We start from the raw sequence: 24,372 nt of genomic DNA, 5'->3' as shown, positions 1-24,372 counted from the left end.
AGGACAGGTTGTGCACTATTTTTTCAAGAGTCTATATGCTGATGCCTGGTATTAGAATGTGAACTGGGCCAGGCATGGTGGCTCACGCCTGTAATCCCAGCAATTTGGGAGGCTGAAGTGGATCACCTGAGGTCAGGAGTTTGAGACCAGCCTGACCAACATGGAGAAACCCCGTCTCTACTAAAAGTACAAAATTAGCCAGGCGTGGTAGCACATGCCTGTAATTCCAATTACTAGGGAGGCTGAGGCGGGAGAATCACTTGAACCTGGGAGGCGGAAGTTGTGGTGAGCCAAGATCACGCCATTGCACTCCAGCCTGGGCAAAAAAAGTGAAACTCCATCTCAAAAAAAAAAAAGAATGTAAACTGCAGAATGAAACCAGCTGTTGGTTTGTTCTCCTGGGAGAATGCTACAAGTCATTCTGTGGCAGGTTAGCAGAGCAGGTCCCTTCTAGCTCTCTGTATGGTTGTTGACATGGACAGTGGGCCCTAGGACTCTAAGGCAACAAGATCCTTCTGGAGATAGACACTGAGGCCCACAGAGGAATTCATAACCTAGAAGGGCACAAGTGACACCTGTCAGGCATTTGTTGTTATAGTCCTGGTCAGTCCATTTATATACAGTCTCAGCTTGTTTTTGCCCCATAGTTACAGGGTGAGAAAAACTACATGTGGTACATCCACGTCTGAAGTGCCAATATAAGTCAGTAATGCCCACGCCAATATGGGAGTCCTTTTGTCATATCATATTAAAGCAGGATACTGTAGAGTATGCCTGCATGTGGACTTGTTTCAAGGGAGTCACTCAGCAGTTTCAGCCACTGATAGCTTAGAATGTGAACTGGGCCAGGCGTGAGAGCTTGAGGAAAGTCCGAGACATTGGGTAACAGCCAGGCCATTACAATGGAGTTATAGGATAGGAGAGACTTCAGTAACAACTCCAGCATTGTTTGCTTGCCTCCTTCTCACCACAGCTGTACTGCTTCTTATCCAGGTGTTGTCATGCCACGCATGGCAGAGTCTTCTGTGAGACTGCGCAAGGTAAAGATTGATGATCCCACACGCCCCACCCCATGAAACTCCCCAGCCAGAGATGCTCTTGTCCAATGACATGGGGCGAGTATTCTGATTCCTGAGGCTGTAACTTATGCAGGGATCCATCACCCCTGTTACTTGACCTAAACCTTCAGCCTTGGTCATCCAACCTGGGGAGAGAGATCACATTCTGAAGAAATTTGGCGTATCTTATAATATTGCCCACCTTGGGATCAGAAGTCCTGGTTACAACTGGAGGAATATTAGTTCCTCAATATTCTGTCAGCCCTTTCCCTGTCCCCATGGGGTCCCACAAGAGAGAAATGCCCAAAGGTACCATTGCCTCCAGATTTAAATCAGGAGGCTCACTGGTGGCTCTAGTGGGTAGTGATTTCCAGCAGGAAGAAAGAAGAAAAAGAATGGCTTGGAGCTGGATGTGGTGGCTCATGCCTGTAATCTCAGCACTTTGGGAGGCTGAGGTGGGCGAATCACCTGAGGTCAGGAGTTCGAGACCAGCCTGGCCAACATGGCAAAACCCCGTCTCTACTAAAAATACAAAAATTAATCGGGCATGGTGGGATGCACCTGTAATCCCAGCTACTCCAGAGGCTGAGGCAGGAGAATCGCTTGAACCCAGGAGGTGAAGTTTGCAGTGAGCCGAGATCGTGCCACTGCACTCCAGCCTGGGTGACAGAGTGAGCCTCCACCAAAAAAAAAAAAAAAAAAAAAAAGAATGGCTGGGTATACTCAGATTGGGATTTCATAGGCTCAGCCTCATCAAGGGATTGCCTGGTCCTCCATCTGCCCCAAGTTCAGTATTTCCCAACATGCATTGCAGTGATGTGTTTCTCTTCCACTGCAGTGTCTAGTGTTCAGATGGCTTTTGTGAGGTGGGGGTACCACCCACTAAGTTGTTCTCCCTAATGGCTTTTGCATAGTTGTTGTTTGAGCCACTCATTCCATCATTTTTTTCTTCCTAATTTTTTTTTTCAAGTTCTCCCATTCCATCATTCTATCAACCCATTCACCAGGTAATGTTAGGGAGTATAAAAGGTCCCATCATATGTCATGGGAAAAATGCCCATTACTGTGTAGCTTGTGCGGCAGCAAATGTGGTGGCCTTGATTGGCTTGGAATCCTGCTAGATATCAGAATACAACAGAGGTGTTTCTCTAAAGCCATAATAGTGGTTTCCACATCTACGTGGCATACTGGAGTGGTGGTCCCATCTCCAGAACGTGTACCCATGGCAGTGAGGCTTCACCAGAATCCATGTCTGGGAGCTAGCTGTCCAATGTGGTCAATATCACACCGGCATGGGCCCTCTGTCCAGATGATGTGTCCCAGTTCACCACATTGTATGGCCTGGGCTAAAGGCAGGACTCACATTACTGTACTGGGTCGTTGCCTTCCATCTCTTTTAGGGCAAGTCCTCGTGATGTGGCCCATTCTTGCATCTGAGGTGGACTTCCATGTCCCATTCTGTGGTAGATCCAATGGATAATTTTGGCCATTTTCTGAGCACATACTAGATCAGCTTGTGAGTTCATGTTCTCTTTTGAATGGTCCTATGCCATAAGTGACAACTAGGTCTCTTTCCTAGTTCACAAACTGCTGTCATAGTCCTTGTCTCTACATAGGGGAGCCCTTAATGATCCAATCATTAATCTGCCAGTCACTGGACATATGGCTGGTCCATTTGTAATGGCCCATAAGTCTGTAAATGTGTAGCAGAAAATTGCTGTTATATTTTCCTGCACAGCCATCACCACAGCACAGAGTTCACCCAGAGTACTGGGCAGAGTATCCTTATCTGGTCTCAGTCAAAAGATGACTATCCTTAGGGTGTGTCTTAGTCTACTTGTGCTGCTATAGCAGAATGCCTGAGACTGGGTAATTTTATAAATAGAAATTTAATTTCTCACAATTCTGGAGGTGGGAAGTCCAAAATCAAAGTCTTCATTTCCACAATGGTGCCTTGAACATTGCACTCTCCAGAGGGAAAGAGCACTGTTCCTCACATGGCACAAGAGCAGAGGAAAGCAAACCCACTCTCATAAGCCCTTTTTATAGGGACATTAATCCATTCCTGAGGGTAAGCCTTCATGACCTAAACACCTCCCCTAGGCCCCATCTCCCAACACTGTTGTATGGGGGATTTTTTGTTGTTTAGACACAAGGTCTTGTTATGTTTCCCAAGCTGGTCTTGAACTCCTGAGCTCAAGCAATTCTCCCACCTCAGCCTCCTGAATGGCTGGGACTACAAGCATGCAGCACTGCACCCAGCTGGGGATTAAGTTTTAGCATTTTGGAGGCGACAAAACCATTGAATCCATAGCAAGATGGACAGCTACAGCAGACCATTAGAGTTTATCAGCTTTGAGTTTCACAGCTCCCTCAGTGAGCCAACTCATACCATCAGCTGGAACATCTTTGAACCATGGGCTGCACCTAGCTAAGGGAACATCCCCTACGGGCTGTTCGGCGTCCTCTGGCAAGACAGTTACTTCATGGAGTTGGCAGACCCCCTGGGAGCCCAATCAGCCTCCACCTTATATGTAACATTTCCATTTAATGATGGTACTTGGCTGAACCTGTTGTGTTTTATTAGGATTAGTGAGCACTGTGAAAAAAATAAAATCAGATAAAGAAAAATTTAAAAGTTTATTGTTCAAACAAGAAGTACAGACCACAATCTAGAAGACTCAAATCAAGTGGTAAGAAATTAATCTTACAGCAGTTACGACACGGTTTATAATGCATAAAGGGGGGGAATATTTTGACCTTTTTTATAATTGGCTGCTATACATTCTTTTTAGGGCAAGTTGAGCTGTTTAAGCTTGTTGGTCTATAGTTGATTGGTTTAATTTCCGTGAATCATGCTGGCAAGGATGTAAAGCTTACATTTTGCATTTCATTTATGATCAGAGACAGCATTTCAGGAAAATCAGAATGATTTGTTTTGGTTACACGGTTGCGGGTAGTCAGCCTTAGGGTATTTCTAAACTGGGGCTTCCATTTTTATTTTTTGTTAACAATACCTGCATGAGATGGGCAGCTCAGGTCTTAAGATCACATACAGTGCTTCAGTGGTCAAGCGTTCTGTTTCCATTAGAGCCCAATAGCAGGCTAGTAGCTGCCATTCAAAGGGAATGTATATGGCAACCATCTTGGGTAATTTATATATCCAAAACCCAAGGGCCTGGTGCACCGATAGCAGTCTCTTGTTGCCACAGTATCCAATCTGTATGGGTAGGAGTCAATGAGACCTGTAGTTCCATGGGCCTACATTAATGGCAGGCGCATGTTAATGCATAGTAGGCCTCTAGAGTCTGCTGTTGTTGAGGGCCCCATTCAGAGGTGGCTGTGTTGTGGATAATTTTAACTAAAGGAGGCAAAATAATACTTAGATGTGATACATGTTATCTCCAATAGATAAACAGGCATACCAGCTATTGAGCTTCTTTTAGGTGGGGGCTGCCAAGGACAATTTTTGACTTTATCAGGAATACTCCTCTAATTACTGGACCAGGTAGCTCCAGGGACTGCACTTGTTGGGCAAGTCCTTGGATCTTATCAGGGCTGACAATTCAACCTGCATGTGTCATATTATCTATGACCTTATGTATGGAGTGGTCAACTTGTTTCATAGGCTGGCAATGAGCACGTTATTAATATAGTGGATGACAAGTACTTTTAGAAGTAACTGGACATGTTGCAGGTCAGGGGAATGGAAGTATTGCTATGGACTGAACTGTGCCCCCAAAATTCATATGCTGAAGTCCTTAGCTCTGATATGATTGTATCTGAAGTCCTAAAGCCAGGAATGAGGAAGGCTGTGAATGTCCATTGTTCCATACAAGAATGACTCTTCTCTTGGCTATTCAGAGATCATGAGGGATACTGCTCCAGTTTCCACAGGCCAGATGGTCTCCAACAAAAGCCATGGGGGAGTCACCCCTGCCTGGCAGATCTATCGGGTCAGGACCACTGCCCAGGGGGTCCTGGAGAGGACAGTATAGGACCAAAGAGGATTATTCATGAGCCTAAGATCTCATGAAACATGCCTTGCTAAGTTTTAGACTTGCATAGGACGATCATCCCCCTGATCCCCCATCCTTTTTTATTTTTTATTGAGATAGGGTTTCACTCTGTCATCCAGGCTGGAGTGCAGTACGATCACAACTCACTGGAGCCTCGAACTCCCACGCTCAAGCCACCATGCCCGACTAATTATTTTTATTATTTTTGTAGAAATAAGGTCTCCCTATGTTGCCCAGGCTGGTCTCGAACTCCAGGACTCAAGCAATCCTCCCACCTCAGCTTCCCAAAGTGCTAGGATTAAAGGCATGAGCCATCACACCCAGCCTCATCATCCCTTTCTTCCTTCCAATTTCTCACTTTTAGAATTGGAATACCTAATCCTGCCTATCCCATCATTGTATTTTGGAAGCACATAACTTGTCTGGTTTCATAGGTTCACAGCAGGAGGGGAATTTTGCCTCAGGATAAACTAAACCTTGGGTCTCACCCATATCTGATTTAGATATTTTTGAGACAAAGTCTCACTGTTGCCAAGGCTGGAGTGCAATGGCGCAATCTCGGCTCACTGCAACCTCTGTCTCTCGGGTTCAAGCGATTCTCCTGCCTCAGCCTCCCCGTGTAGCTGGGGTTACAGGCGCACACCATCACGCCCAGCTAATTTTTGTATTTTTAGTAGAGATGGGGTTTCACCATGTTGGTCAGGCTGGTCTCGAACTCCTGACGTCGTGATCCACCCGCCTCGGCCTCCCAAAGTGCTGGGATTACAGGCGTGAGCCACCATGCCCGGCCTTGATTTAGATATTTAGATGAGACTTTGGACTTTAATGTTAGTTGATACTAGAATGAGTTAAAACTTTGGAGGCTGTTAGGATGGAATGAACTTATTTTGTATGTAAGGATATGAATAGAGAGAGTGGCTAGGAGTGGAATGTTATAGAATGAATATTTATGTTGAAGCCCTAACCCCAAATGTTATATTTGGGGGTGGGGGGCCTTTGGAAACTAACTAGGATTGGAGTAGGTCATGAGAATGGGGCCCTCATTCTCACTAATGCCCTTAAAAGACTTGGAAGAGGCACCAGTGCTCTTGCTCTCTGAAATTTGAGGACACAGGAAAAAGGGGGCCATCTGCAAACCAGAAAGAGAGCCCTCACCAGCACTCAACCATTCTGGCATCTTGATGTTGAACTCTGAAGCCTACAGAACTGTGAGGAATAAATGTCTGTTGTTTAAGCCATCCTCTATGGTATTTTGTTATAATAGCTCGAACTGACTAAAACAGTTGCTAAAGATATATCCCTCCCAATCTCCTCACCCAAAGAACCAGGCCCAGTTACTTTTAGCAAGACTTCAAGGAACAATTCCCATGTTACAAACTCTCCATAGCAATAAGATAAATAAAATTTTTTCCCCTCACCCAAAGAACCAGGCCCAGTTACTTTTAGCAAGACTTCAAGGAACAATTCCCATGTTATACAAACTCTCCATAGCAATAAGATAAACAAAATTTTTTCCAAATTATTTTGCAAAGCTAGCAAAGCATTACCAAATTGAATCTACTTCTGTACTTAATAAAAACTCACTATGAACAAATAGATTTTACTTGAAAAGTACAAGGAAATTGCAAATATTTGCAAACTTGTCAAGAAAATGAATTACAAAAAAAAAACTCATAAAATTACAATGATGGAGTTTTTAAACTTGATATAATATAGCAACCAATCCTAATAAAAACTTTTTAAGTATAGGTCACGCACGGTGGTTCACACCTGTATTCCCAGCACTTAGAGAAGCTGAGGCAGGATGATCGCTTGAGGCCAGGACCACAAGACTAGCCTGAGCAAAATAGCAAAACCCCATGTTTACAAAAAATAAAAATAAAAACTTAGTCAGGCATGGTGGCACATGCCTGTATTCCTAACTATACTGGAGGGTGAGGCAGGAGCATCTCTTGAGCCCAGCAGTTCAAGGCTGAGGTGACCTATGGTCGCATCACTACACTCCAGCCTGAGCAACAGAGGGAGACCTTGTCAAAAAAAAACAAAAAAAACAAAAAACCAGAAAACAAAACTGTAAGTATAATAATAATTGGGAAGCTGTGCACTGTGGGCCCAGCATTGTTACGATAATGTATTCCTCATAACCCTATGAGGTAGCTCCATTTTATAGATGGAGGAACTAAGATACAAGGAAGGTAAGTGATTTGCCCAGGGTCACACACCTAACAAAGTGGTGGACTCAGGATTTGAACCTAGGGCACTGGGAACAAAATCTGTGCTCTTAACCACTAAACTACACTGCTTCTTCTAGAAATAAGATTAGAAGGAAACTTCCTAAATCCAACAGAACATCAGAATCCAACAATGAACATGATATGAAACTGCAGAATACTAAAACCATTCCCCCGAGAGTTAAGAGAAAGACATCTACTGTTCCATGTTTTTTGAAGTTCTTGCTAATGCACAACATAAGTGACATCAAACTAAAAGACAAATACATCATTATTTATTATAAACCTAGAAAAGCTAGGAAATGAATCTAACAAATTATTAAACCTAAAAATAATTTATCAACATAATTGGATCCAGATAAAATTTGTTTAAATCAATAATTAAAGTTTATACTAGCAATGACCAATAGAAATTGAAGTATGGCTTTCAAATGCAGCCAATTTTCCTCCATCCAAGAGCCTGAGGCTTTTTCAGGATTCACTTGTACTGAGCACCCACACCAGACTGGTGGTAGTGAGTTAATATAGTTAGGAAATGGTGCACATTCCCACACTCTAGAGGCTTAGTATGGTAGGGGATGAGCAGACAAGAACCAGAAGGTAAAACTGCAGCTTCCAACAGGCAGGATGGTTCTTCTGCAGACATGACTGGCAATGTCCAACTCAGGGCGGGGAACCAGAAATGTCCAACTCATGGGCTCATATAGTGTGGGGCTCTTCCCTGAAATCTGGGGGCTCCCAAAATAAGACAGTTAAAGAGGAAAAAGTCCTATCTGCATATCTTTTAGAGGAAAATGGAAAAAAAATACAAAAAAAACAAGCTGAAAACATTTAAAATACATTTCACAAATGGTAAAATTCCAGCTGTGTCATGAGCTCCGGTTTGTTGTTTTGTTGTTGTTGTTGAGACAGAGTCTCACTCTGTTGCCCAGGCTGGAGTACAGTGGTGTGATCTTGGCTCACTGCAATCTCTGCCCTCCAGGTTCAAGTGATTGTCTTGCCTCAGCCTCCTGAGTAGCTGGGATTACAGGCATGCACCACCATACCCAGCTAATTTTTGTATTTTTAGTAGAGATGGGGTTTTACAATGTTGGCCAGGCTGGTCTCAAACTCCTGGACTCAAGTGATCTGACCGCCTCAGCCTCCCAAAGTGCTGGGATTACAGGCATGAGCCACTGTGCCCAGCCAAGTTTAGAAATTCCAAAGGCCCTGAAAAACTTTAGGCCCCCAGTAATCCTTTCTAACTTTGTCTGAGACATCTCCCCAACAATCACATTTAATTCTGATTCTCTTGATCCTCAACTCTCTTTCCTTTCTTCTGCATTGTCTGAAACATACACCACAGCACACAAAATCACCCCTCCAGGTTACATGACTGACATTGCCCCTCTAGCCTCCTCCTCCACCTTTGTCATACGGCAGATCCTGTCAGCCTGTTAAGAAGTCTGGGGGATGGAGGCCAGGCGCGGTGGCTCATGCCTGTAATCCCAGCACTTTGGGAGGCCAAGGCAGGCGGATCACGAGGTCAGGAGATTGAGACCATCCTGGCTAACACGGTGAAACCCCATCTCTACTAAAAATACAAAAAAAATTAGCCGGGCGTGGTGGCGGGCGCCTGTAGTCCCAGCTACTCAGGAGGCTGAGGCAGGAGAATGGCGTGAACCTGGGAGGCGGAGCTTGCAGTGAGCTGAGATGGCGCCACTATACTCCAGCCTGGGCGACAGAGCGAGACTCCGTCTCAAAAAAAAAAAAAAGAAGTCTGGGGGATGGAAAGAGAACAGGGTGAACATTAGAGTAAAATGTCCACCAGCACTGGGCCATTATTGCAAGGGTGGGAGGAAAGGTGGTTCAAGCTCATGGACTGACATAGGACTGCAGAAGGAAAGATGGTCTGGAAGATAATTAAGGTACAGTTCTCATTTTGAAATTAAGACAGCAGTTGTAGTGAGAAAGGACTAGCTGATATGGAAAACAGATTAGTTTGATACTACTATTTTACCAAAAACCTCATCACTCTGAATTCCAATCATCCAGGAATGCTGCTAGCTGAAATTTTCAATCATCTATATTACAGCCATGAAAGTCAAGTCTTCTTGCAGTAAATTTTGACTGTAAGGTTTTTTTTTGTTTGTTGTTTTTGAGATGTAGTCTCACTCTGTCACCCAGGCTGGGGTGCAGTGGCACAATCTCAGCTCATTACAACCTCTGCCCAGGTGCAAGCAATTCTCCTGCCTCAGCCTCCCAAGTAGCTAAGATTACAGGTGCGCACCACCATACTCGGCTAATTTTTGTATTTTAGTAGAGACAGGGTTTCACCATGTTGGCCAGGCTGGTCTCGAACTCCTGACATCAAGTGATCCGCCCACCTCGGCCTCCCAAAGTGCTGGGATTACAGGCGTGAGCCACTGCGCCCAGCCGACTATAACTTCTATTTAGGAAGCAGGATGCAGTCAAATAGTTCAGAAATGGAGTAAGTGTGCAGGTCAAAGCATGTTATCAGTAGGATATGACTGCCCAACCCAATACCTACATAAACAGACACTCATTCACACACAAATCCATTAGCTCTTCAAGACTGAAGTACCAGTAGTAACACTTCCAGGGCTGCAAGTAGAATATATCAATGAGCCTTTATATGTGATATATTATGATGCCACTTTCTTCTTTAGAAGCTTCTAGTCCGGTGGATGTAATGGGAGGGAGACGGGAGCCTGTGCCCACGTTTATGATGGCTCAATTTGAATTTTAAAACTTAAGAACTAGCATATTCAAACTATTATGTATATAAAGAAATAGATACCATACCTGATCTCAGAAGCTTATAAGCTGGTATGAAAGTATACACATGAGGCTGGGTGCAGTGGCTCACACCTGTAATCCTAGCACTTTGGGAGGCTGAGGCGGGCAGATCACCTGGGGTTGGGAGTTCAAGACCAGCCTGACCAAAATAGAGAAACCCCATCTCTACTAAAAATACAAAAAAAAAAATTAGCCAGGCATGGTGGCACATGCCTGTAATCCTAGCTACTTGGGAGGCTGAGGCAGGAGAATCGCTTGAACCCGAGAAGCGGAGGTTGTGGTGAGCCGAGATTGTACCACTTGCACTCCAGCCTGGGCAACAAGAGGGAGACTGAGACTCTGTCTCAAAAAAAAAAAAAAAAAAGAAAGAAAGTATACACATACACAACTATATATGTGTATACTTTGTACATATGTGATACACATATCACCTTGTAAGTTGAGAACAATTTACAAAAACATTTAACAGTTACACATCGTAGCACCAGTTAATTTATAGCATTAAGGCCAAATCAATAGAAGTATAAAAGAAACGAAAAACTATTTGAAGAAGAAAGTCTTTCAGAGATGGCATAAATCTTGAACATTGCAAAGGAAGTGATTAGCAAACAGGAAGAAAAAGTTTTCTAGTTGGAAAACACAAAAATGATGAGAGGATGTAGCTTACAGTACGAATTTTTAAAGTAGCTGTGGAAGGAGATAGCCAAAGAGCAGGGAAGAATAATCTTGCAGAATGACTTAAAAAGTGACTTTACGTAAATTGTTCAGTGGAGGAACTGCAATAGAATAAAGGTAATATAACTGCTGTTCTTGAGAAATGCAGAATCTGATTATGGAATGCATACTAACAAGATAGAGTTTTAAATAGTTTTTTAAGAGAAAGAAGGAAACCTACAAGTTAATGACAGATGTAATCCCCAATTTCCTACTACTAAGTAAGGATCAGACTAAGTTGCACCTACTCTCCCATCTTAGTGACCCACGGAAAAGCAAGTAGGTATGGTCCCCACTGTGATTAGTGGTCTCCAAGGAGACCATGATGAACATCCTTCTTATAAAGACAGCTTAACTCAAAGGTCTTTGCTCTCTGTCTCAGAAAACCATGCCTTAAGAAGATGACCGAGCCAGACCTGAGGGCTTCTCTCCAGCATGAGTTCGCTGGTGGTGATTAAAAGTGGAACGCTGACTAAAGGCTTTCCCACACTCAATACATTCATAAGGTTTCTCTCCAGTGTGGACTCTCTGGTGCACAGTAAGCTGTGAGCTGTCACTAAAGGCTTTCCCACAACTATTGCATTTATAGGGTTTTTCCCCAGTATGGGTTCTCTGATGTACCATAAGACTAGAATTATAACTGAAGACCTTCCCACACTCATTACATTCATAGGGTTTCTCACCAGTGTGAATTCTCTGGTGTATAATGAGGTATGAGTTTTGATTGAAGGATTTTCCACACTCGTTGCATTTATAGGGCTTTTCACTTGTGTGAAGTCTCTGGTGCCGAATAAGACATTTACTCAGACTGAATGCCTTACCACACTCACTACACTTAAATGGTTTTTCTCCAGTATGAATTCGCTCATGTTCAACGAGTTGAGACATCTGATTGAAGGCTTTCCCACATTCACTACATTTGTATGGCTTTTCTCCAGTGTGGAGGCTCTGATGTCGAATAAGACATTTACTCCGACTGAAGGCTTTGCCACATTCATTACATTTATAAGGCTTCTCCCCAATGTGGGTTCTCTGATGGTCAATGAGATTTCTATTGGAACAGAATGCTCTCCCACATTCATTACAATTATAAGGTTTCTTACCAGTGTGCAGAACCTGATGTCGAACAAGATTTTTACTCCGACTAAAGGCTGCCCCACACTCCTTACATTCATAAGGTTTCTCCCCTGTATGGGTTCTCTGGTGGTCGAAGAGTTTGGAGCTCTGATTAAAAGCTTTTGCACATTCATTACATTTATAGGGTTTCTCCCCATTATGGAGTCTCTGGTGTTGAATGAGATGGGAGCTGTGCCTATAGGCCTTTCCACACTCACTGCATTCATAGGGTTTTTCCCCTGTGTGGGTTCTGAGATGAACAATGAGCTGGGAGGTTTGTCTGAAGGTCTTCCCACACTCATTACACTCATAGGGTTTCTCTCCAGTGTGGATTCTCCGATGACCAATGAGGTGCGAACTCCAATAAAAAGCTTTGCCACATTCATCACATCGATAGGATTTCTGTCCCTTTAAAACTCCTTCATGTTCAACAGGACTGGAAGACAGATGTGGATGTTCCCCAATTTCCTTATATTCTTCATATCTGTCTTTTGTGGAGTTTTTCTTATCCTCATCTGCTATTTCCAAGAAATCACTTTCTAGTCTGCTCCCTTCTTCATTTGAGGGTTGTCCTTCTAACTCCTTGAAAGTATCTTCACAAACATCTCCAGTCTCTGTTCCCCCAGGAACCACCCCAAAGAGTCCCCCTGATGTGCTATTAGATGACTCTGATCCTTTAAAAATTTCCTGCTTTGGAGTCAACTCTGAACTCTCCATCATGTTCCTACCTGCTGCCAAAAAAAATAAGACAACAACTTTTACTCATTTCTTTTCCTGTTGAAGAAACAGAATCATAAAGAGCTAATGTACCTGAAAAAAAGTCACATTATGGTTAAGAAATGAGATGACACATTGAGAACAAGAGCAAAATGCTCAATTGTATCTTAGGGATAGAAAAACAAGGAAGAAGATGGTCAGTGGAGGAGGGTGGAAAAAAGATATTGAGCCAGCACAGTCAAGTCAGAAAGGCCACTGGAAAGCAAGAGACTGGATTGCAAAGCATGCTGTGATCTTATATAAGTCACTCTCATGCTATGTCTCTTTAGCAAAATGGTAAACTTTGAGTTCCCTTCAAACCATGACATTACATGGTTCCATGGTTCTCAGAAAAGATGTTGGGAGAGGGAAGGCTGGCAAATACCTCAAGTCAAATATAAGAAAGAGACAAGGAAAAGATGGGAATGAGTTGAGAAATTTCTACTATGAGTGTACGATTAGGAAAGCGTACAAAAAGGAGAGATGTTGTATGACAGGACAGTAACAAGATTTGGAGAAGCTATCAGTTGAGAAAAGCTGGACAGCTGTATTGAAGGAGACAGCAGAGTTCTAAAAATGGGGATGCCACTGGCCCTTAGAGCACTGGACTGGTAGGAACAAGTTGTGTACTCCCAGAAAAGATAACAGGGACATCAATCATTTGAAATATAAATTAAAATGTCTTTGATTCTCTAGAATATAAAGGAAATTAACAGGTAAATATTTGCCTTTTGGAATTCTGAATACAAAATCTGGGAGAAGGCAGAGTAATCATGGCCATGGAAAAACACCAAAATGTAGGTTCCTTTCAATCACATCTGAATTGGGGCCACAGCCATCATGTCAGTTAGCCTATGGAAAGTTTAAGATGTCTGGGTGAAAGATTCCTAAGCCCACCCGTTCCAGAGTTGGCTACTGCCCTATACACATCAATCACAGCATCTGCCCTGCTAAGAAGCCCTTCCAGGAAACTGCACTGCCCTGGTCTTTGCAGAGAGGAACACTCAGGCAACCATGCTGTGTGGCAAGTGACCCTGAACATCATCCCATGATGGACTGCAAGTGATTGGACCTGTACCAGGTACCAGACCCAAGGGCAGCTTATCTGTAGGTTAGTCTTCAGCCTCTGCCATGGCCTGGGCCAAAGCTCTGCCCAACCGAGATGATGGGTAATGGCTATAGCAACGGGAATCTGTCTCTAAGGAAATTTGGAACTGGAAGTAGGGCAAAATTACGAGTGGTAATGGAATCTGAAGTGATACATGGAGAGAAGCCAAGCCATTAGAAGACACAGCAAGCAACAAATATAAGGGGACAGGAAGTACAATTAGGAAAGAGCTACGAAAAGGACAAAAGATTCACAGTGAAGAAAACGGGCAGCAGGAGGAGTACAAGCAGAGAGAAAACAGATACACTGCGAGCAGCTGCATTACATTCACACCAGAACACAGGCATCAACATGCATTTGCTTTTGCTGCTCAGGCTCCCAGTCAAGGCCCTGCTTCCCAGTCTGGTCTAGCTGATCAGTTTCTTCTGGGTTCTCATTCCTTTAAGCCTATGACTCACAGCTCCTTACTTACAATAACTTGAGTGACTATTCCTTACAACTAAAAAAACCCTACCTAAACGACCTTATGTCAATCAATAATGAGGTGAAGAGAATGCTGATCATTGTTCAAGCTGAGTGCAGAGAGGGTCCCTATTCAAGAGGACCCAGGCAGCTCCATACACACTGACTCTTATTCACTCTAGCTTATCTCCGTTTGGAAATTTTCACGTAAAAAGTTTAAAAAGAAAAAGAATATAAAAAAGAGAATGGCAGCATGCAGACTCTAAGTGACTAGGAAACAGAATCATTACCCAAGGAGGCCATGCTACGGTCATTTTCCAGCATCATGTTCCAGTGCAGGGCTCTCTGACTGAGTGGGAGACCTTTCCATTTCTTCTGAGTATAGTCCTCAGACAGGTCCTCATACGCCACAGTATCCTGGAATGACAAGCTCCAATCGCTCAGGAACATTTACACCCTGAAGGGCAGAGTCATCAGGGGTACAGAGGGCACAGGGTATGGGCTCTTCGTGGGCCAAAGTATGGGAGAGGAGCTGAGATGACACCTCAAGCAATTAGGCAGGAGAGCCACAGGAATAGTCTTAGATGGGGTAGAGTCCTGGGGGTGAGACCTCTAGCCATTCCTGGACCAGACTCATGGGGACATGGTAAAAACACAAAGAACCAAGCTCACCTGGGGCCTGACCATCCGAAGTACAGTTGCCCCTTATTGGTCTCCTGAGTTCCCCACTTGAGGAAGGGTAGAAACTGGAGAAGTACATTGAGCTGAGGGAGGAAAGAAAGCTATGAGTGGGACAAGCCCTGCTTCCGGCTCCCATGAGATCTATATTCCCAATAAGTGGATTCAAGAGAACCCAGGCACCTACACACACACTGACTCTTAACCTCTTCCATAAGGCATTATCCCAAGAGTGCTGTGAATTTTCCCTGGAGGGCACAGTACAAGGTCCCAGATCAAGCTGAGAACTGGGTGTTCCTCCGAGCCCTCACTCCCTTCAACATTTTTCAAGGAAGCTATTCTGGCCACACTCCCTCTCCCATGGCTTCCCTAGCACCATCCAGCCCTGATTTTCCCCACAGTTGTGGTTCCTCATGCCTGCTCCTGCCCTCTCATTATGGACACTCCTTGCAACTCAGGCCCCAGTGCTTCCTTGTTTTTTCTGCCAGCAATCTGACCAACTCTCATTGCTTTAATACTGCTCTCACAGTTCTTACTTCTCTCCTAGACCCCTACCACATGCCTCCTGTTGCCTATGGGACATTTCACTTGGGTGTCCTGCAACACCTTAAGTTCAGTGTCTAAAATGCATGTTCTTACTAACTTCCTCTCTGGATTTCCCAAGTTATGTCAATGAATTCACGCACTGGCCAAAACATTTTAATTCCTCTCTTTTCTTCAAACACAAGTCCCATGGATACTCCCAAAACTTATCTACAGGTTCAACACAATCCCTATCAGATTCCCAGGGGGCATCTTTTTAGAAGCCGAAAGCTGATCCTAAAATTTATGTGGAAACTCAAGAGAACCATACAGTCACAATTCTTCTTGAAAAACAGGAATAAAATTGAAGAACTCAAACTTCTCAATTTCAAAACTTCCTACAGAACAACAGTCTTCAATTTATTGTATTCCTGTCATAAGAATAGACATATAGTTCAATGGATTAGAATTAAGAGTCCAGAAATAAACTCATACATCTTTAGTCATTATTTTACAATGGTGCCAAGATCATTCAAAGTGGAAAGAATGATCTTTTCAACGAATGGTGCTGAGACAACTGGATATGCACCTGCAAAATAATGAAGATGGTGCTCTACCTCACTCCATGTATAAAAATAACTTCTAAAAAATCAAAGACCTACATATAAGAACTAAAACTTGCCAGGTGCAGTGGCTCACACCTGTAATCCCAGCACTCTGGGAGGCCGAGGTGGGTGAATCACCTGTGGTCAAGAATTTGAGACCAGTCTAGCCAACATGGCAAAGCCCCATCTCTATTAAAAATAGAAAAAATTAGCTGGGCATGGTGGTGTGCCCTTGTAATCCCAGCTACTTGGGAGGCTGAAGCAGGAGAATTGCTTGAACATGGGAGGCAGAGGTTGCAGTGAGCTGAGATCGCGCCACTGAACTCCAGCCTGGGCAAGAGAGCGAGACTCTAGGTCAAAAAAAAAAAGAACTAAAACTCTAAAACTCTTATAAGAAACCTGTGTATAAGTCTTTGTGACAATGGATTCATGAACACGAAAATCATGTTAAAACAAGGAAAAAATAATAAAAAAATAAATAAATTGGACTTTACCAAAAGGAAAACCTCTTGTGCATAGAAGAAAATAAGAAGAAAGTGAAAAGGCATCTACAGACTGGAAGAAAACACTGGTAAATCATGAATCTGATAAAGACTTGTATCTGGAATATATAAATATTTATATTCTTTTATATATTTATATTCTTTATATAGAGAATATATATTTATATTCTTTATATAGAGAATATATATTTATATTCTTTATACAACTCAGTAATAAAAAGCAAAAAATAAGAAATTTTAAAATAGGGCCAGGGCACAGTGGTTCACGCCTATAATCCCAGCACTTTGGGAGGCTAAGGCAGGCAGATCACCTGAGCTCAGGAGTTAGAGACCAGCCTGGCCAACATGGTGAAACCTCGTCTCTACTAAAAATACAAAAATTAGCCGGGCATGGTGGCAGGAACCTGTAATCCCAGCTACTCAGGAGGCTGAGGCAGTAGCATCACTTGAACCCAGGAGGCAGAGGTTGCGGTGAGCTGAGATTGCGCCACTACACTCCAGACTGAGTGACAGAATGAGACTCCATCTCAAAAATAAAAATGAAAATGGCCAAAGGGTCTGAATTGACATTTCTCCAAAGAAAATATTAAAATGTCTAATAAGTACACAGGATAGTCATCAGGGAATGCAGATTAACCGAACAATAAGATAGTACTTCACACCCAGTAAGGTGGCTAGAACAAAAATCCGATAATAACAAGCAATCATGGGAGGCCAAGGTGAGTGGATTGTGTGAGTCCAGGAGTTCAAGGCCAGCCTGGGCAACATGGCAAAATCCTCTCTCTACAAAAAATACAAAAAATTCAAAAAATTAGCCGGGCCTGGTGGCATGCACCTGTGGTCCCAGCTACCCAGGAGGCTGATGTGGGAAGATGGCCTGGGCCTGGAAGGTCGAGGCTACAATAAGCCAAGATCACACCACTGCACTCCAGCCTGGGGCACAGAGCAAGACTCTGTCTCAAAAAAATAAAAAATCAGTGAGAATGTGGAGATATTGAAACTTTATCCACTGCTGGTGGAAATGTAAATTGATGCATACACTTATGAAAACGGTCTGACAGTTCCTCACGAAGTTAAACATACATTTACTAATTGACCTAGCAATTCTACTCCTATATATATATATATATACCCAAGATAAAAGAAAATAGATGTCCATACAAAAACTCATACACAAATGTTCATAGCAGCATTATACATAATAGTAAAAAGGAAGAAACAATCCAAGTATTCATCTAGCTTTTCATATTTATTGGCATAAAGCTATTTAGAGTATTGGTATTCTCTTAAAATTAAATAACTATATCTTCTTTTTGTGCACACTCTTAACAATCCAGGAATAGAGACATCCTTAAACTGACATGCAGAATAGACAAAAGAAATCTCCAACAGACGTGACACTAAATGGTAAAGACATAAAAAGCTTTGCAATTAAAAAAGAACAATCAAACATTGTAATCCTAGACAATGTAATTAGACCAGAAAAAAAATGCAGAAAATAGACAAGAAAGATGCAAAGCAAATATACGCATGAATGATATGAAACATCACCTAAAAAATTAAACAGAATGAACCAAAAAAACAGGTCATAAGACATTCAAGAGATTGAATATATAATCAATATATACTCAATAACTTTCCAACAGAATAGCAACCAATCAGAAAATGAATACAATAGCAACAAAAATATAAAGTACTCAGAAATAAAAGCCAATAAAAAACGTACAAGACCTGGAAAACTCTGCCTAAAGACATAACAGATATAAATACATTTTGTATGGGAAAACACTCCTTCAAGATGTCAGTTTTTTCTAAATTAACATGCAAAGTTAACAAAATCCCAGCCAACCACAATGTAATTTTTCACAGAGCTTGATAAGCATACTCTAAAATTCAAATGAATGAGTAAAATAATAGTTAAGAAAACTTTTTAGATGTGGAAAGTTTTGTTCTACCAGACAATAAGGCTTAATATAAAGCTGTAGTACTTAAAACAGCGTGTATTACTGAAGAAATATAAATATGCAAACTGTAGATAAAAGGAAAAGTACAGAATCCTGACAGGCTTATACACATATGTAAGTTTTGTTTTTTTGTTTCTATGGAGACGGAGTCTTGCTCTGTTGCCCAGGCTGGAGTGCAGTGGTACAATCTGTGCTCACTGCAACCTCCGTCTCCTGGATTCAAGTGATTCTCCAGCCTCAGCCTTCCAAGTAGCTGGGATTACAGGCATGCACCACCATGTCCAGCCAATTTTGTAAGTTTGATGTATGACAGAGATAGTGTCACCACAGTGTTATCTACAAAAAAAAAAAAAATGTGGTTCATTCACCTGGCGAGTAACAAACGACTGTTTGTGAGAATGCAAGTTTGGATCAATAGGAGTTTTATTACTTGGTGTTAAGTAAGGAGGACACTGGGAGTATTTTCCAAAGCAGCGTCTCTCCGAGGGAAAGTAATAGGAGAATTTTATGGTGCAATGGAAGGCAAGAGGCTACATCATCCCATGTATAGAAGGGGTCCCAGTGGTACAGACGCAGCGAGTCATTATGCCAGCACGTAAGTCATGTGTTATGGTAATGAAGCTATAGCTACTCCCCAGGTGGAGACTTTAGCATGGTAATGAGAAAAGTTCACTCAGGTTCATCTATAAGTTGCTGGGGTCTGTCAGGAGCTGGTTTTTTTTTTTTTTTAGACAGTCTCACTCTGTCGCCCAGGCTGGAGTGCAGTGGCGCGATCTCGGCTCACTGCAAGCTCCACCTCCTGGGTTCACTCCATTCTCCTGCCTCAGCCTCCTGAGTAGCTGGGACTACAGGCGCCTGCCATCACGCCCAGCTAATTTTTTTGTATTTTTAGTAGAGACAGAGTTTCACCGTGTTAGCAGGGACGGTCTCGATCTCCTGACCTTGTGATCTGCCCGCCTCAGCCTCCCAAAGTGCTGGGATTACAGGTGTGAGCCACCACGCCCGGCCTGGGGCTGGTTTTAACTAACTAGGTGACTGCAATCCACACAGGGTTTAGGAAGAAACAGGCTGCAGGGCAGGAGGCTGTAAAACTGATTTTTTACAGGCTCAAGTTGATTAAATTCCTATGATCCCTGGAGGCCCTCTCTGTCTTACTTACAGACCTTCTTTTAAAAAGAGCCCCAGAACCTGTAAAATTAACCTGTGCCAGCAGCTGTGCTTGCTTAGAGAGACAAAGGCCAAATATCTGTGACCACAAAGGAGAACTTAGCTCAGCAGTGCTACCCGGGCCTGAATCCTTGCTTCATTACCATATTAAAATCTCCACCTAGAAGGGAGAAATACACTTTGCTAGGCACATATAGTGCTGGGTACAAAAGAAACAATGAGACTGGCCAAGCACGGTGGCTCACACCTGTAATCCCAGCACTTTGAGAGGCCAAGGTGGGTGGATCACCTGAGGTCGGGAGTTCAAGACTCGCCTGACCAACATGGAGAAACCCCATCTCTATTAAAAATACTAAATTAGCCAGGCATGTGGTGCATGCCTGTAATCCCAGCTATTTGGGAGGCTGAGGCAGGAGAACTGCTTGAACCTGGGAGGCAGAGGTTGCAGTGAGCCAAGATCAAGCCATTGCACTCCAGCCTGGGCAACAAGAGCGAAACTCCGTTGCAAAAGAAAAAAAAAAAGAATGAGACTGAGCACACTCCAGTTCTTCCCATAGGGCCCCACCTCTTTCCAGGATCCCTGCCCCACTACATGCCCTAAGAGACCTTAAAAATCCCTCTTTACCACACCCAGAGGAGGGTACTTTGAGCATGAGCTTTTCCTTCTCCATTCCTTCATCAACAAACAAAGTTTCTGCACTGCTTAACGAAACTTGGTCTCATTTTATTGGCATGAACACCACCAGGCAGGTAAAGGACCCACTGAAGTCAAACGACTCCCCTTGAGAGTTGGTAACAGTAGCATTACAAGTCAGTGGGAAAAATTAAACTAGTCAATGAATTGTGTTGGGACAATTGGCTAGGCAAATAAAAATAGTAAGTAAAATCACACAAAAAATAAACTTAAAAAACAAAGCTAAAAGACTGGGCACAGTGGCTCACGCCTATAATCCCAGCTCTTTGGGAGGCCAAGGTGGGTGGATCACTAGGTCAGGAGTTCAAGACCAACCTGGCCAAGATGGTGAAATCCCATTTCTACTTAAAAAAAAAAAAAAAAAAGCCAGATATGGTGGCAGGCGCCTGTAATCTCAGATACTTGGGAGGCTGAGGGAGAGAACTGCTTGAACCCGGGAGGCAGAGGCTGCAGTGAGCCAAGATCACGCCGCTGCACTCCAGCCTGGGTGACACAGAGTGAGACTCCGTTAAAAAAAAAAAAAAAAAGCTAAAAGCTAAAAAAAAAACAAAAAAAAACAAAAAACCATAAAGACTCTAAGAACCCTGGTGTAAGCAAGAATTTCTTAAGACAACAAAATGAAAAGAGTGAATATATTTGAATACATCAATATGAAAAAAATCTCTGTCCAAAAGAAAAGCAAAAGAAAAAAACACCAAACACAAACCACTAATAGAAGTGGAAATGTAATAGCCAACAGGAAGGATAGTTTGAAAGTCCACAGTAAAACCAAAAAGACATATTCCTTACGCTACAGATATTTAACTTGTAAGAATTTGCCCTGAAAAACACTTGCACGGGTATTCAGACATTTACACAGGTATTTACTAGAATATTTTCTGTAATAACATAATACTGGATTTAACCTACTTGTCCATCAATATGGCTAAATAAAAGTAGCATTTTTATAGGATGAAATACCATACAGCACCTAAAAGGAACATACTAGATCCTTACGCATCACCATGACTGTTCCACTATTCACCAGGTGGTCAGGCTGTGCTGTCAAGATTAAAAGGCCATCCAAGGAAGGGGCAGCACATGATTTGAGGTCGCTGAGGACAGACACCAACCACATCAGGCCCCAAGAGGTACAGTGTATACTTACAGCAAAAGGAGAAACAGGGAACAAGATCCAGCCTCCTGCAATGCCAAGATCCCCCACAGCCAGCAGATCCACTCCACAGCAATAGGGCTGGTGTGATGCACACACCCCACTTACTAAGGAAGAAAGATCTCAATCCACCCTCCCCACTCCTATGGGGTGTGAAATACAGAAAGCTGAGAGAATGAATGAAGGCCACTGACTTAAGAGATTAAACATAACAAAGGAGTACATATGAAGCCAGAAACAGTGAACGACACAAGGCATTAAATGCAGCAGCACAGGCTGTGAGGGCTCTAACTCTGCAAGGAAATGTTACAGGCTCAATGTCACTTACATTCTTAACTTGGCAATCGCCTATTAAAAAAAAAAAAGACGTTAAAAACTGTCAATTCTTATCTCCCAGTTTAGATATTCCTTCTTTCATTAATTTAACAAACACCTCCTAGGAGCACCTACTATTTCCTACACACTAAGGTAACAGCAGTTAATAAGGCAAACAAAAAGCACTGCCCTGGCAAGGGGCTTATGGGGAAGATCAACCAATAAACAAATACATGCTATTGTTAGACGGCGACAGGTGCCAGGAAGTGAAATAAGACAAGAAAAAGGGAGAAGTCTATGCCAGATGTTTTCAATGTCAGGAGACCTGGAGACTAAGATTTCCGGACGGTGGCTACTTTCACTTTTCTTCCACTTATCTAATTGTCTCTAATAAGTACGCTTTATTCGCATAATTGGGTGAAAAGATAAAGCCAGGAGAAACCGGGACTCTTCCAGATTCTCTGCGCCAGGCGCCCGAGGGGCGAAGAGGTACGCCCTCGGCGTGGCGGGGCGGGATCCACCGCCAGACCCCCGCCCCGGGTGCAGCCTCTAGGCCCGGCCTCGCCTGCCACTGTCGCACGCACAGCCGCCCCCGCTCCGCACCCCGCGCCCCGCCGGGCCGCTCACCGACTCCGCCGCCGAGAGACAATCATCCAGACGCCGCCACCGCAGCCGACCGCCCCGCGCCTACCTCCCGGCTGCCCCAGTTGCGCACGCGCATTGCCTCCCCGGGCCCTCCGCGGCCTCTCTAGGAAACTGGGAGGGCCAACCTCTCTGTTTCTCCCTGGCCCCAGGGCGGCGGGCGGCGGGCGGCGGCGGGGGCTTGTCCAACATCCCTCGCCTCCCTCCGCTGGCGGGGCTTGCCAACATCCCTCGCCTCCCTCCGCTGGACACTTCTCTTCCACGCTCTGATGCCCAGGCGCGCTCCAGACCTCTATCGGCTTTGGCGTATTATCCTACATCCCTCCCATCGGGTCTGCACGGCTGCCCTGGAGGCCTCTTTCCCTTCAGGGAACAAAGGGATCCAAAGCTAGCAATGAAAATAGAGCCAGCGGCCTGGTGCGGTGGCTCACGCCTGTAATCCCAGAACTTTGGGAGGCCGAGGCGGGCGGATCACGAGGTCAGGAGATCGAGACTGTCCTGGCTAACACGGTGAAACCCCGTGTCTACTAAAAATAAAAAAAAAAGTAGCTGGGTGTGGTGGCGCGGCGCCTGTAATCCCAGCTACCTGGGAGGCTGAGGCAGGAGAATCGTTTGAACTTGGGAGGCGGAGGTTGCAGTGAGCCGAGATCGTGCCACTGCACTCCAGCCTGGGAGACAGAGCCAGACTCCGTCTCAAAAAACAAACAAACAAACAAAAAAATAGGGCCAGAAAATCCCCAAACATAAAACCCTTGAGTGGGGAAATTCCCAAACAAGGCAATAAGCCCAGCACTGGCCGTGAGAGCTCATTATCCCCTTTTAAGTAAATGCTACAAGCCCTAGGCACACTTTTGCAACTGTTCAAGGGTCATCAGGCTGCACATGACTGACCAAGACGCTCAATTGCCCACTTTGGATGGAGCTGCAGCTTTGTGGGAAAAACAGATAATAGAAATTACACAAATACATCAATGTCAAGTGGTTATGAACACTGCATTGAAATGTAACAGAGTTATTTAATTGAGAGAGACTGATGATAATGCTTGTATTTTTTCTGGTACTTTTCTGTATACTTCCGGTAGCTCCTAACACACTGGCTGCCATGCATTGATTTGAGTTCCCCAAGGAAATAGAGTCAGTAACTGGAATAGCCACTGAATCCAAATCTTTTGGTCTTTTCACTAAGGTGCTTCATAAAAGCTCTCCCGTCCCACGTCCCTGTAGAGGGAGAGTTGGGGATAGCATGGCTCCTAGCTGGGATCCCAGAAGCTAGGGATAGAAGGTTGTGGGCAGGATAGTGAAGAGGGCAAGATTCCAAGGAAAACTAAAATCCCTGCCCAGGAACGGTTACCACCTGGGAAAGCAGGAATGACCCAACGCATCAAGGCCCAGAGTGTACTCAAAGAACAACAGGTTGGGATGAGGATCAAAACTCAGACCAGAAAGAGCATTAGCTGGGCGTGGTGCTTCGCGCCTGTAGTCCTAGCTACTGTGGAGGCAGAGGCGGAAGGATCGCATGGGCCGGGGAGGTCGAGGCTGCAGTGAGCTATGATTGGGACAGTGTACTCCAGCGTTGGCGACAGAGCGAGACCCAGGGAAGTAAGGAAGGAAGGAAGGAAGGAAGGGAGGGAGGGAGGAAGGGGAGGGGAGGGGAGAAAGAGAGAAAAGGAATGAAAGAGAGAAGGAAGAGAGAGAGAAAGAACGAGAAAGAGCAGGCTGCTTTTTGGGCTACAACCTGGAGAGGCTGCATAACATTATGAGTTGGAGAAGCAGGTACAAAATAGTAAGAACTTCTATAAAATAGACTAACAGCATGTAACAGAACAGTGGGTTTTTAAAGGTAGGAACAAGAAAACCAAACAATAG

General features: G+C 43.9%; 1 protein-coding gene across 5 annotated transcripts; it reads right to left on the bottom strand.

Moving 5' to 3' along the window:
• Positions 1–3,551: 3,551 nt before the first annotated feature.
• ZNF852 (zinc finger protein 852) lies at positions 3,552–22,579 on the bottom strand. Of its 5 annotated transcripts, XM_030812000.1 has the most exons (5): positions 22,492–22,574; positions 14,936–15,027; positions 14,554–14,680; positions 11,505–12,668; positions 3,552–5,038 (listed from the first exon to the last, which is right to left on the bottom strand). In XM_030812000.1, exons 2-5 carry the CDS (start codon positions 14,948–14,950, stop codon positions 5,016–5,018), a joined length of 1,329 nt encoding a protein of 442 aa, XP_030667860.1. In that variant the 5' UTR covers positions 14,951–15,027; positions 22,492–22,574; the 3' UTR covers positions 3,552–5,015. The 5 variants fall into 5 exon arrangements, 4 of the variants coding, with proteins under 4 accessions (XP_030667860.1, XP_004092990.2, XP_030667858.1 ...); XM_004092942.2 differs by lacking the exon at positions 3,552–5,038 and having other exon boundaries at positions 10,463–12,665; positions 22,492–22,579; XM_030811998.1 differs by lacking the exon at positions 3,552–5,038 and having other exon boundaries at positions 10,463–12,668.
• Between the last annotated feature and the right edge of the window lie 1,793 nt (positions 22,580–24,372).

This window comes from Nomascus leucogenys, chromosome 4, assembly GCF_006542625.1.
Source record: "Nomascus leucogenys isolate Asia chromosome 4, Asia_NLE_v1, whole genome shotgun sequence".
NCBI classification, from domain to species: Eukaryota; Metazoa; Chordata; class Mammalia; order Primates; family Hylobatidae; genus Nomascus; species Nomascus leucogenys.
Note: the sequence above shows the minus strand (reverse complement) of the source record. Positions and strands in the feature narration are given on the sequence as shown.

Bases quoted from the DNA above. Each gene is read 5' to 3' on its own strand.
- ZNF852 (XM_030811998.1), bottom strand. The intron at 12,669-14,553 runs GTAATGATTCTG...TTTTTTTGGCAG, and splicing joins CCGTAGCATGGCCTCCTTGG to CAGGTAGGAACATGATGGAG.